General features: G+C 38.8%; 1 protein-coding gene across 2 annotated transcripts in view; it reads right to left on the bottom strand.

Annotated features, from left to right (window-relative positions):
- Positions 1-17,105, bottom strand: part of LOC130701699 (tyrosine-protein phosphatase 99A-like) — a 42,034-nt gene that overhangs the window by 23,876 nt on the left and 1,053 nt on the right. For both annotated transcript variants that reach the window (XM_059497408.1, XM_057523636.2), the window contains exon 2: positions 16,667-16,765. In XM_059497408.1, the coding sequence (XP_059353391.1) occupies positions 16,667-16,754 (88 nt within the window). In that variant the 5' untranslated portion in view covers positions 16,755-16,765. The remainder of the gene's footprint in view (positions 1-16,666; positions 16,766-17,105) is intronic.

Genomic DNA, 17,105 nt, shown 5'->3' with positions numbered 1-17,105 from the left:
ATATTTATTTCCCCCCCTTTTTTTTTTTTTTTTTTTTCTTGTTCGGTGCGATGACGAATAGGAGGAATGAAAACATCAAAGATGTGTGTAACGTAAGGCTATGTAGAATGTTTAGTTTAAAAAAAAAAAAAAAAAAATAGAAATAAAAAGACGGGAACAATCGGCTGTCCGTGGGTGTCGAGGTATTTTGTCTAGGAAAGACACACAAGTCGCTTTGATCGTTTATCCCAACATTTTTTTTTTTTAGGGCATCCCTTTTTCACTTAAAATAAAAAATAGCGTACAGTTTCAACTGGCGCAGCTGTTTCATCTTCTCCCAATGTTCTTTTAAACCTACATTTATTCATGAAGTCTGAATTTCTTTCAAAACATTTCCAGAGCAGACTCTTAACTCTTTTTTTTTTTTTTTTTCCAAAGACATTGGCGCGCACCTGGAATCTTGCGACAGGTGAGATAAAAATATCGTCGGCTGAATTTGCGTGAAAATAGGGGGGGGGGGGTGACTATCCCCCGCCCGCCCCCCCCCGCTCGTTCTCTCGCCAGATAAAAAAAAAAAAAAAAAAAGAAAAACATAGTTCAAATAACGATCGGTGGCAATGATAAGTTTTCGTTCCACCGTAGACAAATGTTTCAAAATAAAAGAATGTCGCCCATTTCCCATCCATTTCTTTTTGACCTGAACCCGTACGCAAAGGCATTTCTTCTATACAGCGCTTACGATTTCTCGTAAGGGATCCTGACTCGGTTGCATTCCGCATCGATGTGGCAAACGTATCGGTAAAAATGTGCGTGTTTTTCTTTTTTCTTTTTTTTTTTCCCCCTTTCTTTTATATAGAGGGGGGGAGGGGAGAGAAAAATCGGCGGGTCACGCTCCTATCGAAATCTGATCAATAGACGCGCGTTTTTTTTTTTAAAGAGAAACGAGACGGGGGCCGATGAATAAAGAAAGGAGACGAGAAAAAAAAAAAAAATAGATAAGCAAGAAAGAATATTCACGTAATCGTTTTGGAGAAAGGGCCCAGGTGCTCGTTGAGTGGCGATTCTCTCTCGACAATTGGATGGCCAAAATGCGTATAATGTACGGTTCAAGTAGAGGGAGTCTCTCTCTCTCTCTCTCTTTGACACCATCAAAGAGAAACCGAGAGCCGCGCTTCGGTGACAAAGCAAAGGCTTCTTCTTCTTCCTCTTGAAAAAAAAAAAAAAATCCTTTTGGGATAGTGCACAGACGACACTCGACCAATGACTAATCTCGCCCACGGTCTTTATGGCGGCCAATTTTTTTTTTTTGAATTGAACAAGAAAAAGAGAAAAATTTTTATTTTATTTTATTTGTTTTTTTTTTTTTTTTTTTTTTTCTAGAAAAAAAAAAAAAAATCCATTAGTTATGACTTTAAGTCGCAGTGGCAGCACACGATATGCCACCCTCGTAGCAAACGATCGGATTCCTTTGACTTTTCGTTTCAAAAAGGAAATAGTTCCCATTCCATTTCGTCAAAGATATTCAAAATCCCAATTTTTTTTTTTTTTTTTTTTTTTCAAGTGGGGACGATTGTCAATTGGACCCGCTGGACAATCACGGTCGCATTCACAGACAACAGACACCCCGTAGAAAAATGCCGACAAATTTTCCGAACCAATTTAAAAAAGAAAAATTTGTTTTCTCTTCAATTTCAAAAGAATTTCGAAAACGAATTGAGCGCGTCTCGAAGGAAACGCGTAAAAAAAAAAAAAAAAAAAAAAAAAAAATAATGCAGACAGCGAGGATGGACACGGACAGACGGGACTATTTATACATATCTACCTTGTTTGGCCGTGTTGGAAATCGAGATAAGCGGCCCAAAAGGCGCATCACATCCTTGTTTATTTATCGAGTTAAAAAAAAAAAAAAAAAAAAAAAAAGAAGTTGACGACTCGGTGATAACAACCTGCCCCGAACAACAACAACAAAAAAAAAAAAAATCAAAAGATGATGTTTTTTTTTTTTCTCGAGATGGCCAAACAAGATGGTTTTCAAACTGTCCAGCAGAGAGTTCCAGGCCAAAAAAAAAAAAAAAATAACATTTTGTGGGTACGTCTAAATAAAAAAAAAAAAACATTTTTTTGCTTTCTGCCGTGTTGTTATATGGTCGACGAGAGCTTTGTGCGCTTATAACCAAACAAAATGTTTGATCACACCACACGTCATTGGGATTATAGACATCAGCAGTTGCGACGTTTATAGCGCACGCCAAGATAGACAATCACGTCCGCGTAGACGACTGCGTCACATGACGTTGGACGCATAAAAACAAATGAAATGTTGGGCAATATAAAAATAAAGGAGAAGCCTCTCCGCTATATTATTCTGTTTTTTTTTTTTTTTGTTTTGTTTTGAAAATCGTCGTTCGATGCGGTCACGTCCTCTCCTTTTGTTTTTGTCTCTTCCAACAATCACACGTTCCCCCCCCCCCCCCGCCCTTTTCTCTATCCTTTCGAGTCATAATATTAAGAGACATGACGGCTCTCTGCGATATGGGGCGACTACATCTTTATACACTGCGACGCAATACGAGTGAGTGCCGAACGAGAGCAGACACAAAAGAAAAAAAAAAAGGGGGAAGTCACAAAGGACGCAGATTTATCCAGCCATGTCAAACAGACTAGCCATTTCGATTTAGAAACATGCTGGCAAAAGAAGAAAAACAAAAAAAAAAAGACAGTAGATGCGTTCGATGTGTACCAACGCAATCTTGCGTTCATGAAAGAGACAAAAAAAAAACAAAACAAACAAAACAAACAACGAACGCATTCAAATAGCGCGCCACATGGAGCGACATGTTAAGGAAGAAGCTTCTTCATCACCTGCCATCATATTGGCAACGCAGCACACACACACACACACACACACACACACACACACACACACACACCTCATTCTCTCCGGTGGTTCTTTCTAAACTGTTGTTGCGCTTCGTTGGCAAACTTAACAAATAAAATAATTCGTGCCTCGTCGCACCGGACGCAAAAAAAAAAAAGAAAAACACAAGTCACACAGAGACAAACAAAGTTGTTTTTAGTGACAAAATATAAATAAAAAAAAAAAAAAAATCAGAGAAAGACACGAGCCGAAATATCAAGAAAAAAAAAAAAAAAGAGTCGCTATAGAAAATTTGAAAACGCGGGGTCGAAAATGGCGCAAGGAATTTCCTTCTTTCTACATGACCTCCCGTCGAGCGCAAGGGCCTCTTTCCTATTGTACCCGATTCTTTTTCAAATATTCAAATTTTCTTTTTTTTTTTGTTTCGCCTTTTTCTCTTCATCTCTCCTTTAGCCTACAGACGCACACACCAATACAACTATTGACTCTATCATCTTTCGGAAACGTTCCAGCCATCGATATACACACACACACACACACACACACACACCAAAGGGGGAAAGGAGCCACAGTGTGCAGGTTCTCTTTCTACCTTCTTCTTATTCCCACCTCCCTCTTTCTGATTTCTTTTTGCCGCTTTAAAAAAAAAAAAAAAAAGAAAGAAAGAAAGAAAGAAAGAAGAGAGTGGTAGAGAGTCATCCCAGCCGTCGAGTCAGCAGCTTCTCGAGTGGCCATTTATAGTGGTAATAGCGTAAAATCGCCAGGTGGTCATATGCCTCCTAATCTTGACGTCCATTTCCAATTCACATGCGGGTGGTATACCCACGCTTTTCTTTTTCTTTTCTTTTTTTCTTTTTTTTTTTCCCAAAAATATAAATCCCCCTCTGCGTTGGTTCTTCTTTCTCTCTCTCCATCGACGGGTTTACACAAGAACGTCTTCTCTTTTTTCACTGCTGGATATAGTCCCCCCCCCCCTCCATTTTTTTTTTTTTCTTCTCCAAAATCCCAAAAAACATTTTCTTACGAAAGGGTCCTGCTAGAATTTTTTTTTTTTTTTTTTTTGCCCTTACGTCTTTTTTCTCGATCAAAGATAGCGTCCATCGATTTATACGGCTCAAGAGAAACAGTTAGCATATTATATGACTCTATAGGACATCGTCTGCTGGACTTGTGGCTCTTGTGCGGGATAAGCCAATAAAATAAAATAAAAAAAAAATATACGCTGCCCATGTTTTTTGAAAGGGGGGGAGGGGGGGGGTAACTTCAACAAAAGAAAAAGACACAATCTTGATATTTATATCTGATTCAATCATTTAAGATAAAAAAAAAAAGAAGAAAACTGAACCGGAACTGAACGGAATGTTGCGTCACTAGATTCTTCTATTACAACAGGTAGATTACAAGAGCGTGTACTTGAAATAAAAAAAAAAAATGACAGGCGCGGCGCATGATGGATGTCAAATGTTTTCTCTACATCACAAGAAACCCATGACAACCCTTTTTTTTTCTTTTTGTTTTTTTTTTTTTCCCCAAAATTCTGGTCGACATGCAAAACATACCAAGATGCGCATCGTGCATACATTTGCTTTCTATTCGCTTCTTTAAAAAACAAAATAAAATAAAAGTATTGCAACGATTTTTCGTAGATATCTCGTGATCAAAGAGAGAGAGAGAGAGAGAGAGGGAGAGAGAACCTCTTTCCTAACCATCTGGCAAAAAGGTGGTGGGTTGCCAGATCTACACGCATACTGTCCGACGTTTGGCTTATAGATGCGTATCGTCCGTCTGCGACAGTTGACGTCCCACTTTAAACAGACGACAGTTGCTAGTGCTACACAGTGCTACACAGTTGCTGCTACACAGCCGGTCTTAACAAATCAATTTTTTTTTATTTTAAAGTATATACAACCCCATCTGTCCGGCCCCGGTATGCCATTTTCAGCAACGGTTTACTTTGAAAAGAAATAAAGGGCGCTAAAAATAGGTCGCATTTAAAAAAAAAAAAAAATAAAATTCGGATGAACGCGGGACACAAAAATAATCCCGCCTGTTGTCTCGGAATGTTTTCATTTTATTTTTATTTTTTTTTTTTCAAAGTAATAAATAACGAAGCGGCGTCAGTGGCTACACACAAGGCGGCGTCGGCGGTTTTTGCGGCTTTTTTTTTTTTTTTTTCCGAAGACAACAACAACAACAACAAAAAAAAGGGCGGAATGCGCCAAACCATTACACACACACAGATGTGCAAAGAAGAAGAAGAAGATACAAATATTTTTCAGCTGTTCTCAGGAATGAACGCATTTCCCCCGCCTAATGAAAATGTACCGCCGCCTCTACACGTCTCCTTAAAACGGATGGCACCCCCACACACAAACTTGCGCAGAGAACATCCCAATGGGCGAGCGCGATCCTCTTTTAACGGCCAACGCAAACTTTGTTTTCCTATTTTTCTTAAACGACTGCAATTCAAGTGAAACTCTTTCAAGAGGAAAAACAGCCGTTGAGAGATGTCCCCCATCTTCAAAATGACACAAGAAAAACAAGGGGGCTGACGGGGAAGTGTCCGATTTAAATTCCCCGCCCGTCTATTGTCGCTCTGTTCAAACATCCGGCACGGATCAATGAACACGAAGCGGCCGCTCCATTTCGTTTTTAACAATTTACCAAAAAAAAAAGGAAAAATAAAAACCACATGACGTAAAGAGAAAAGCGGATGAAGGATACAATCCGCAAACACACGCGTTTCCACAAATAAAAATAAAAAAAAAAAAAAAAAAAAAAAAGAAAATGCGTAAGAAAAACAAGAGGGCGGATGACACGCTCGGCCGAGCGCACAAAACCCGTCGTCAGCTTTAAGAGAATTAAATATAAAAATAAAAATACAAGACCCTCGCGCGTTTGATCTTTGTCCGCTATCTGAAACAACGGCCTCGATTCTTAATTGGATTGGATTTTTTTATTTATTTATTTTTTTTTTCATTAGAAAAACAGTCGGGATAGGAGGAGGGCACTGAGATTGTCACCGAGCAAAATGGCGTAGTTTTGGACGGAGAGAGCGCGCCTATCAAATTCCTCGAGTTCTTCGTGTTATATTCGCGTGGTAAGCGTTGCTAGGCAACCTTTGTTACAAAGACAGAGAGTCGGGATATAATCAGGGCATTTCAACAGCTCAAAGTTGTCCCCCTCTCTTTCTTTTTTCCAGGGGGTTATTAACAAATTGGACAACATTCCCGACCTTCGTCGTGAGTTACCGCGACGAAGCAAAATTTCCACAAATAAAACCATCGAAAATTCCCCCAACTTTCATTTCGATTTTTAACTATTGTCTTGTGCTAATTCGATTTTGTCTTTTCGATACAGGGCACAAGTATTACGACACGCTCGCCATCTTTACGTTAAAAAAAAAAAAAAAATAAAAATAAAAAATAAGAGCTCGCAAAATCATCGAGGGGGAACGCGAATGGCGAGGAAGTCACTAGGGCGTGTAATGTCCGAGTCACTTCCTGTGTGCAATCTACCTCCCTTTTTCCTTCTCATAGCGCAGGGAGCGACACTTTTTATTTTATTTCATTTTATTTTATTTTTTTCGTGTTACACGAACCATCGCGCAGGTATAGGCCATTCGAAACACGAAGCGAAACAGAAACATTTGGGCTAAAGGAAATTCTAGAAATCAGCGTGACCGATTCGCTCAAGGGCATATTGGAAGACGTCCATTCACTTCCCTTTTTATTACGATGATTATCATCTTTTATGATTAGTTTTTTTGTTGTTGTTGTTGTTGTAACTATTTTGTTGTTGTTGTTGTTGTTGTTCCAAGAAGGGAGGGTATATATATCTTCGGAGGTTAGTGGACGTGTTCAGCGACTCCCGTCACCGAGTGACCAATGTGCCCGTAACGGTGAATGAGCACCCCCCATTAAAATACACAAATTTTCTAGTTTTGTTTAGGGCTCTGCCATGGGTCAAACGGATCTTTAAACCTCCCCAAAGAAACACAATAACAAGGAAAGGAAGGGGAAATAAAATACTAAAAAAAAAAAAAAAAAAAAAAATTAGAAAATGCGATCGATTGCTTCACGGTTGTTGGGTCAAGTGGTTTTCGATTTGTTTTGACATAGACACGCGGGATCAATTCAAAATATTATCGTTTCGAATTTGACTTGAAGACGAAAAAAAAAAAACTGACGTCGTATTGGATTCCTTCACAGGACAAACATCGACGACCCCCCCACCCCCTCCCCCCTGCCCTTATTCGCTGCAATTCCCGACCGATCGAAAATGGGATTGCGTGATGAGTAAAGTCACGTAACATTACACGTAAAGGTAAACAACTGCCGCAATGGCAAAGTTTCAACTCTTTTTTTTTTTCTCCTCCAATTCCATCGATTTTTTTTTTTTTTTTTTTTCAAAAATGGCGCCTGTTTACAATACTGGTGGGATACACATCGTTGACCCGTTTGTTGTCGCTCTCCTTCCCATTTCCAGACTCGATTTGGCAATTGTAATCAGTCACGCAACACGCGCGTAATCCTACCCCCATCGACTAGTGAACCGAATCTAAAAAAATTTCACCTTTCCTCCCCTTTCGATAGCCAATGGGGGGGGGGGGGGGGAAACTCGTCGAAATAAAGAAAGTGCAAAGTGACCAACAGAAAAGTCTGGACGTTAAAAACAAACAATCAGATGCCATAAAAAACGATTGCCAATTGGCCCCGACATGACAACTCATGCCGTCCCACAATTTCTAACGAAATTTTCAAAGTGGCTGGAAACAAGACACAAAAAAAAAAAAAAAAAAAAAAAACGGGGGGAAATCCAGCCGTACAGGAAAGAAATCACCCCCTACTTACAAAAAATAACACAAATGACCATCTAGAGAAAGTCTCACGCTATTTTCTCAGCCTTTGATTTCACGTCGGTTGTTTGGCCGTTGCAATCGTTAAGAAATGCAAGCCAAACACACACACACACACACACACACTTTGAGATTTGTCCAGCGTGTGCATGCGGCGCACAGGTGTGGCAGTCCGGGAAAGTTGTCCCATTCCCATGGATTTACTTGTTTGTGTCTGGCGGGGACGTCGAGAGGGGGGGGGGGGTGGGGTGGTATACATCGAAAGCTGGTCAGTTGTTCAGAAAAGAAAAAGAAATGTGTGTCTACACGACGTTGTCTATATATTACAGACGACTTCCGGCCGAGTGCGCCACGAATTGAACAATTCATTCCCGTTTTCTCATTTTTTCGGCTTCCGGGCTTCCGTTTCTCACGACAGGCGGGAGAGCGAGGGAGGGAGAAAACGTTAAGATTGAAGAGAAAGAAGAAAAGACAAAAACGCAGTTGTTGTAGACACGCAAAATATTTTCTCACCGACCCGAGTCCAGCGCGGGGAAATTCAAAAAAATCAAAACAATTCCGAAATTCCTGAAAGGAGACATCCGTAAAAAAAAATTCCGACTTCCGACTAGAGCGGATGGGCTTTTTTTTTTTTTTTTCTTTTTTCTCGGACGTGGATATGGTTTTAAGAAGGAAGGTGTGCAAAAGCAACGCGTTAATTACGGTTTCGTTCTTCTAAAAATAAAAACAAAGAGATGGAAAAAGAACGTGAAAAAAGGAAGTCGCACGGACCGAAGCTACGACATCCGGAGGCGGAGCCCTTCGGGGCATTTGCAGCGCAACAAACAAAATCCTCCGAAATAATTCCAAAGCGAAAAAAAAAAAAAAAAAAAACATTTTGTTTCATATCGAATTCGCCCAGCAGTGCGTACATTATGGGTCGATTCTTAAGAAGAAGAAGAAGAAGAAGAAGAAGACGAAACTCGTAAAGAACCGCACGAAATTCATCGAGCGTGACAATGAGATGGGGCGAGAGAATCTCGGCAACCCGGTTCACACGTTTCCAATGAAAAACTCTTTAAGCGGTCGTGTATGGTAATGACGCAACAGCCTTCACCCGAATTGCCACCACAAACCTCGCGCATATCGTCGCATAACATAACCGAAAAAAAAAAAAAAAAAAAGAAATAAAAAATAATGTTTTTTTTTTTTTTTTAAAGCCCGAGGATAGGAAGCCTTTGTACCGGACGCATTATTAGAGTTCGACATCATCCCACATTTGACGGCACTACGCAGTTCATCTTGCAATCTCAAGTCCTTTGGAAACAAACATCAGCACAATGTCTACACAAATATTTAATAAAAAAAAAAAATGGGATTATGAAAACCCACATATTCAAGAGCCGTCATCCCTCAATCAAACTGAGTTTTACGTCCCTAATTTCTTTCCAGAGCTTCAAATGAAACACCAATCAACGCCGAGCTAAAGCTGTCACAAGTTCATTTTTATTACAACGATCCCAAAAACCTCCCTTTTTTTTTTTTTTTTAAATTCAATCAGCGAAAAACTGACGTTGTATAACCAATGCAAGAAGAGCTTAAACCCCCCCCCCCCCAATGAAAACTCATCACGACCCAACGGAGGGATTTCGTTCATTTTCGGTTTACATATCTCTTTCTGTGCTGTTCGCTGGAAAAAGCCAGGACTTGTAATCAAACTGGCGCAACATTGTTAAGACGGGAGCCGAAAGAAGGGGGGGGGAGGAGAAGCGGCCTGTGCGTGTTGATATTCCCCCAACTGGGCGTGGTGTAAGACATTCTCTTGGGCCAGCTTTTTCTCTGTCTCGTTCAAACACATATTCTTTTTTTTTTTTTTTTTTTTTTTCTAAAAATGCTTTCCGTCTATACGCAGTTTCTCTCTCTCTTGTGTGTCTTCTCGTCGTGAAATGAATTGATCGGATAAAGGCGCTCGGAATAACAGATGAAGCGACCCGTGAAAATGGATACTCGCAACAACTCCGGCGATAGAGAGAAATGGAACTGTATGTGGATAGTGTCAACATGTCCCAACCCTTTTGGGAGGAGGGTGTCTTCCCTATTTATGTCGCATCCATCCGTCTTGTTTGTTTTTTTTTTCTGGGCCAATGCGACGTTACGTAGCTTCGAAATAAATCAAAATTGTCTTAACCGCGTTATACTTTTCTTCTTTCTTCCTTTTTTTTTTTTTTTTTTAAGATTTATTTGCCACCATTGTCGAAAGTACCGAAGACTCTTGTCCCTCCCGGCGGTTATGGTCAACATATTTCCGGTCGACGGATACACGGTTTAAAAAAAAAAAAAAAAAAAAAAAGGAAAACGCAAGCATTAAACAAAAAAATAAGGGAAACAAATAAACAAGATTCCTCTTCTATAATGCCAGTTGTTTTCAAAAAGGAAAACTTTTTTTTTTTTTTTTTTTTTTGGAAATTGCTCGCAAGTTTTTCCTTTTTTTTTTTTCGGGTACAAAACTATCGAATAGTCTGGTCACGTTGTCACGCTACAATTCAGCTGTTTTTTTTTTTTTTTTTTTTTCTAAACCCGGGTAATGAACCGTAGGTACACGTACACACACACACACACACTATAAATTCACGGTAAATACACGAAGCATTTGGTCACACTGTCTCGAATTTTGTTTCTTTATTTCGAAAATCATAACCGCAGCGCGATTTGTGGCGTGTCGGCCACACAATCGGCGAAACGCAAAGAGAAACGGTTCATTGAAACGAAGCCAATTAAACTGAGAGGATATCCAACACGAAAAGATAAACTAAATAAAAAAAAAAAAAGTTTTTGCCTTTTGTTTTTTGTTTTTTTGTGACAATAAATTTCACCATATCGAACGCGAGCGCCTTCCAAATGTTATGATGAATTTGAAAGATAAAAAAAAAAAAAAAAAAAAAAGTTTCCCGCATCGCTTTGATTACCTCCCCCCCCCCCCCCTGCTCTTTCACAATGGCCCACAAAAGTTGCGGGCACGTAGAGCTCTCGGCTTTCAATTGACACCAATCCTACTCTCCCTTCGCAACAATTATTCCTTTTCGTTACACTCGGACTGTCCCTCTACCCCTACCCGTTCGTTTGTTGTTGCTTTTTTTTTTTTTTGGAACATTAAAAAGAGAAAGAAAAAAAAAATAATAAATGCACATCGGGGAGAACGAAGGGGAGATCGTTGAGTTTGAAACAATAAAAAAAAAAAAAAAAAAAGATGTGCTGGCGAAGGTCTAATCAATGTTATTATTACAGACAGGAGGGTGCGCTTTTCCCTTTTTGATTGGGTGCATGTCCGCTCCAGTTGGGACCTTTAAAGTGTGTCTTCCTCTTTCACTTCGAATAGTTTCGTTCCGGTGTTTTGAAAAGAGAGAGGCGTCAGCGAGACACCATTTTTCTAGCATCTACACACTAACCGCGTCATAAAACGAAATCGAATCAAGAGACAAATGAATGCGCACGTCATTTTGCCTCAATTCATCGCAATCTGCCATTGTTAACCAAAAGAAAGAAAAAAAAAAAAAACATTTTTCAAATGAGATTTTCGCAACCTGCGATTTCATTACATTTCTCACACCGCAATATTCGAATTGAAATGAAACCAACTTGAAAAACGGCGTTCCCTCCACACACACACACACACACACACAAAAAAAAAGGAAGAAAAAAAAAAAAAAAAAAAAACAATTACAATGGCAGTAAACATACAAGTTGAATTAGCCAGAAGCGAAAAAGAGCGTACAAGAACCACAACGACCGACGGGCCGGATGGGTTCGATTACAACGGGCGTGGGAGGGAGTTTATAAAAATACGGACGGTGGAAATGCCTCTGGATAAAAACTATAACACAAGAGAAAAAGAGATAACTTCCCTCCCCGACCAAAGTTTGAAATCAGAGTTTGCGGTACGATTTCCTTCATCAGGTGGTCAACAACCAGAAAAAAAGAGAAGGGACAGGAAGTCCGGCCCTGGACTTTTTTTTTTCTTTCTTTCTAAAAAGGACTCACGACGTTGTGTGGCGTCTACAACCCGTTCCCCAATTGCAGCCATCCGTTCGGGACAAGTGTTTATTCTTGTTTGCCACAAGAGAAAACAAACGAGAGCTTTACTAGCTCGGGATTTATTCAAGCACAAAACTTTAAAAAAAAAAAAAAAAAAAAAAAAAAGGCTCTTTTTTTTTTTTTTTTTTTTTGGAGAGGCTCGCAAAGCCAACGTCACACACACACAAAAGAAATCCAAGAAAGAAAATAAAAACAATTCGTTATTTTTTTTTTTTTCTTTTAAAGTTAATCCACTTTCGATGGGCTTTTCTCTGACGTGGGCCATCTCGCACGAAACACTTAATAAAAAAAAAAAAAAGAAACATCCGGAACAGATTAGAAATTTTCTTTTTCTTTTTTTTTTTTTTTTTTTTATACAATTCAAACGCACTAGTGGCATTCACAGTTGATTACCGAGTAATCACAAAAAAAAAAGAAAGGAAAAAAAATCTTTCAAAACAAGATTTGTTATAAAACCAACCCCCGTCCTTAAAAGGCATCCATTTCTTTTTTTTTTCTTTTTTTTTTGAAAGAAAACAAAAATTAAGGAACAATGACGAGACAAAAAATTTTCTTTTTCTTTCGTTCAACCTTCTATTATTTTCTCCTCATTCCCTGTAATGAAAATACACAAGAGCGCGCGCGCTCGCTGGCTGGCCAATGAATAGGCTTTCAAATTGGTTCGCAGAAGTTGGTGAGACAAGCAAAAGGTGAGCACAGGAGCGTGCCATCCAGAAAAGCCCCCCCCCCCCCGTCTCACGAAGAAGAAGAAGAAGAAGAAGAAAAAAGAAGAGAATCATCGTCCCCGCCAGCTGTCTCTCTCTTTAAAAACATTTCCTTCTCGTATCAGATTCTATTCTACTTCACTATATTTAGTTCATTGAGTGGACGCTGACGCGCTTCTTCCAAGGCCGTAATGGTCAGCAGACACACAACTGCTTTGACTGGCTGGCCACATCTTGATGCACACTACAAGATATGCGCCTCTCCACTCTGGGCCAATGCCTTGGCTCGTTGCCTTTTACGTCCGTCTTTTATATAAACAACATTTCCTTCTTTCTTTCTTTTTTTTTTTTTTTTTTTCAAAAAAGAAAACAATTAGAAAGAAATAAAAACTGAAAGCTTCGAAAAGGCAAAGACATTGTAGATACAAGTTAATGTAAGCAATAACCTAACCACTTTAATTCTTGGGAGAAACACGACGACCCTCCACCACCAACCCCACGTTAATGTTTAAAACTTGAAGCATTTCAAATTGTTAAACAAATACGTCCTTTCTACAAAGGTGGATTATTATTATTTTCATTTATTCTTTTTAAGTTTGGCAAAAAGACAACTTTCGATTTTGGCAAGAAAAGAAAAAATAAATGGAGGCTCGTTTAGACGTTGTAGACAGAACGATCGCATCTGCAGTGGCCATTTTTTGATGTTTTCAGAGTGTGTACACACAAACAAGCGACAGTGCTCCAGAGAGAGTCGTTTTTTTTTTTTTTGGCTTGTTTCACGAATCGCAGCAGGATGCGCACCTAACCATCTGCTGTTATGGTTTTGCTTTTTCGGACCCGGAGAGTCCACAACTGGACGTGTATACAATACTGGGGGGGAAAAAAACAGCAACAACAAGCCAAAAATAAACGAAAAAAAAAAAAAAATACATCCACACTCTTTAAAAAAAAAAAAAAAAAAAAAAAAAAAAAGAAATTCTTGAAGAGAGAAAGTTTGCCAAGAACTTAATGATTCTGATAATACACACGTTATATCTCTTTCCCTTCGGATCCCCCCTTGCTTGTCTGTGCCATCATTGTGAGACTCGCCATATAGATACAACAAAAGAAAATGGGACATTGAGAATCAAGAATGTCAATATTTATTCCCTCCCTCCTATCCCAATCGAGCGGTTGAAGATCCAAAAGAGGGGGGGGGGGGGAGAAATATAAGAGAAAAAAAAACATTAACCCCCCAACTCTCCTCTGCGGGTCTCGTGACGTCGACAAAAAAAAAATAAATAAATAAGGAGGACTTTCGAATCACGAATTGTTAGGACGATCGTAAATAATCGAAAGGTACGAAATGAAGACGGCAATTCAAAGATGATTAGACGTGGAAAATAGTTGGCATCGCACAAAGATATTTCGAATACACAAAATTCAATCAACGATATAAAGAAGAACAAAAAAAACCAGTTTGCGCACGATGAAACAAAATCCGATATTGGCAATCGTCAAACAAAAACGAAAGGCTTTCCACAATTCCCTGGAATGTCTTGAATCTTTCAAAATATTCCAAAAAAAAAAAAAAAGAACCAAGTCGAGTGGAATAGTCGGTAGCTAAACGAGCGTAAATACTCGTTAATGTGAGTCTTCTAAAGACGCTACCTTTTTTTTTTTTTTGAAAAATGAATAAGAATATTTTTTCTTTCCCCTCAACAATATCAAAGACGACAAAAGAATTTCAAAAGAAACCCCCCCCCTCTTCTTCTCCATCTTGAACCATTATTACAAATAGGGGTCTAGAATATCGAATAACGTTCTACCAACAATTTTTCTTTCTAAATGTCCATAGTCCTCTGACCCCCCTTTTTTTTTTTTTAATACTTCAAGAAAAAATTCAATAGATTTTTTTTTTTTTTTTTTTTACGGGAGCTAACAAAATAAAATGGTTTCTTCTTTTCTTTTTTTTTTTTTTTTACTTTAAAGCGTGTCTCGATATATTATATGACTCCGTACGGTTCGAATCTCTACCTGTTTTTAAACAGAGAATATACCCCGAGCACCTCTCTGGCACATACCTGGGATATATATATGCCAAGAAAGAAAGAGGAAAAAAAAAAAAAAAAAAAAAAAAACTATTCAATCACAAATAAATAAAAGAGAAAAAGAGCAAGGTGAATGTGTTTCACATGGCCGGCAGACGGGGCTAGACGATACACAAATTCAACAATAGAGCCAACAACAAAAAAAAAAAATGGCCCGTATTTTTGCTATAATGCTCGAGTGTTATCAAGCCCATTGAACAAACACAAAACAACATGTTTTTTTATTTAAAGCAGAGATCCTTAAAAAAAAAAAAAAAAAAAAAATTGTGAGGGGTACTGTCATTAAGAAAAAAAAAAAAGAAGCGCATTCAAATAGCTACTGGACGGCCATTTCGCTAGCGCAGTAGGCCGTGACCAAACACGTTAAAGAGTTTTTATCCGTTCGGTTTTGGGGAATGCAAAATAAAAAAGGGACGATGCAATAATAAACATCCCCGATTATCGGCTCAACCAGAGACTTTCGGTACAAGTGCAATAGTGGGCGTGGCAAAACATAGGTTGAGATTGTTTTCGTTTTCTCGTACAAGAGGTTTCAAAAACTCTGATGGGAACCACTATGTTCTCAAGATTGCGTAGAGAACTTGTTCTTTCCCAAAGAGAGAAAGAAAAAAAAAAAAATCGATATCTACTCGAGTTATTTCCTCACCATATCTCACACACTCACTCACTCACTCACTCGGTTATCTTTCTCTTTTCAATCTGAAAACACATGGGGAAGAAACAAGACACGCAGTTGTGATAGGGGTACGTGTCAATCGCGGACAAGACGTTCTTGTTTTTTTTGTTTTTTTTTTAAAGAGAGGCAAACAAAAAAAAAAAAAAAAATGGAACAGGAAAACTGAAATTCAATTTTCTCTCGCTACTTCCATCATCGACGCTCTTCCGTGCACATTTCGTGTCTACAGGATTGGAAAAATGAAAGGAAAAAAAATTCAATCTTTTGAAATGGATGAACAGAAGCCTCGTGCCAATCGCTTGGACGGCTCTTTCCCTTCTTTTCATTTTCACTAAAGTGGGCCAAAGTGTTGGGAAAGAAAGAAAGAAAAAAAAAAAAAAAAAAAGTCTTCTCGTTTCTTCAGTCCCGCCGCATTAGGCCGGATCAAGGTCCGTCGAGTGCCACTTCTAGTCGCTTCAACGCTTGTTTATATAGAAAAAAAAAAAGGCTTTGCAGCTGTTTTTTTTTTTTTTTTTTTTTAAATAAAAAAAAAACGTTGAAGTATAAGACGATCTACTTTGATTCGAAATAAAAAAAAAAAAAGTCGCAAGTATTTTTTTTTTTAAAGAGAGAAACGCAACAAAATTCGACGACATTCAGCTTAATACAATGGGCCGTGCGCGGTGGGATGCATCCACAGTGGATTAAGCTTCAAGATCATAGGCAAAAGAAAGCTATCGACACTCTGTCAGCTCTGTTCAATGGAGAACTGGACGATTTGATTGTGTTTATTTTTTTTTTTTTTCGTGTGTCACGGAATAAAGTCATAATAAAAAGGAGGGGGGGGGGGCAGGCAGCGTGTGGACGATGTATATAATTGCGTCCGTGCCACACGTTCGACCAAAAGTTCTATTTTCGGGAGTAGGGGTTGCATGGAGGGGGGAAAAAAAAATGAAAATCCATTAGTTCCATACTCGTAGGCAAGAATGAAAAGCTAATTATTCCATTAAAATTTTCTTTCCACTCCCGAGAGGAATCGTGCGACGCTCACACAGCAGCAACTCATTTGCATTCGAACGATTGAAAGAAAAAAAAAATCGTTTGGAACTCTTTTCTTTCAGAGCGACGGTGTCTACGACGCTATAATGACATGTAGATTCACTTATTCAAATCCATCAACAAACAAAAAAAAAAAAAAAGAAAAAAGAAAAAGAAAAAAATACCCCACACGTCCTGATCTAAATGCATTCACCTATCGATTTTCTTACATCCCATCCTGAATAATAGGGATTTTACAAGCGTCGCAATTTTCACGGATTTTTGCCTTCTTCACATGCAATTTAAAATTGACGTGCTTCAAAAAAATAATACGAAGAAGAAATCGCAGACAGAGAGATAGAAAATAAAAAAAAATAATATTTCAAGACTTACCGAAGATGTTGGCGCCGACGGGAGAGCTCAAGAGGCTCAGCAACATCAACACTACGGCCGGCATCTCGTTGAGCTGGTACTTCATCATGGCTGTTGAATCTATTGAAGAGAGAGAGAGAGAGAGAGAGAAAGATAAAAAAAAGGGTTTGAAAGACGATAGTTTTTAATGACCAAAAAGTGACTTGAAAGAGGCGACTTATGAAAAAGGGAAACGTCAAGTACCCAAAGACACAGCGCACAAAACGCGCAACTTTTCAAAATGAAAGAGGCGCCTCTACATGAAAGAGCAAACGCATGTAACCGGCATCTCTCTCCCCCCCCCCTTCCCTCCCGTTTTTTTTTTTCTTTAAGGTCAGCAATTCATTCATTCCACAAGAAAAAGGCCGCACATTTACGTTTGAAAAAAATGCAAAGATTTCTTTTGAAATTTTAGTTTTTT

Source organism: Daphnia carinata, chromosome 10 (genome assembly GCF_022539665.2).
Source record: "Daphnia carinata strain CSIRO-1 chromosome 10, CSIRO_AGI_Dcar_HiC_V3, whole genome shotgun sequence".
NCBI lineage: Eukaryota > Metazoa > Arthropoda > Branchiopoda > Diplostraca > Daphniidae > Daphnia > Daphnia carinata.
This window is presented reverse-complemented; position numbering and strand designations above follow the sequence as displayed.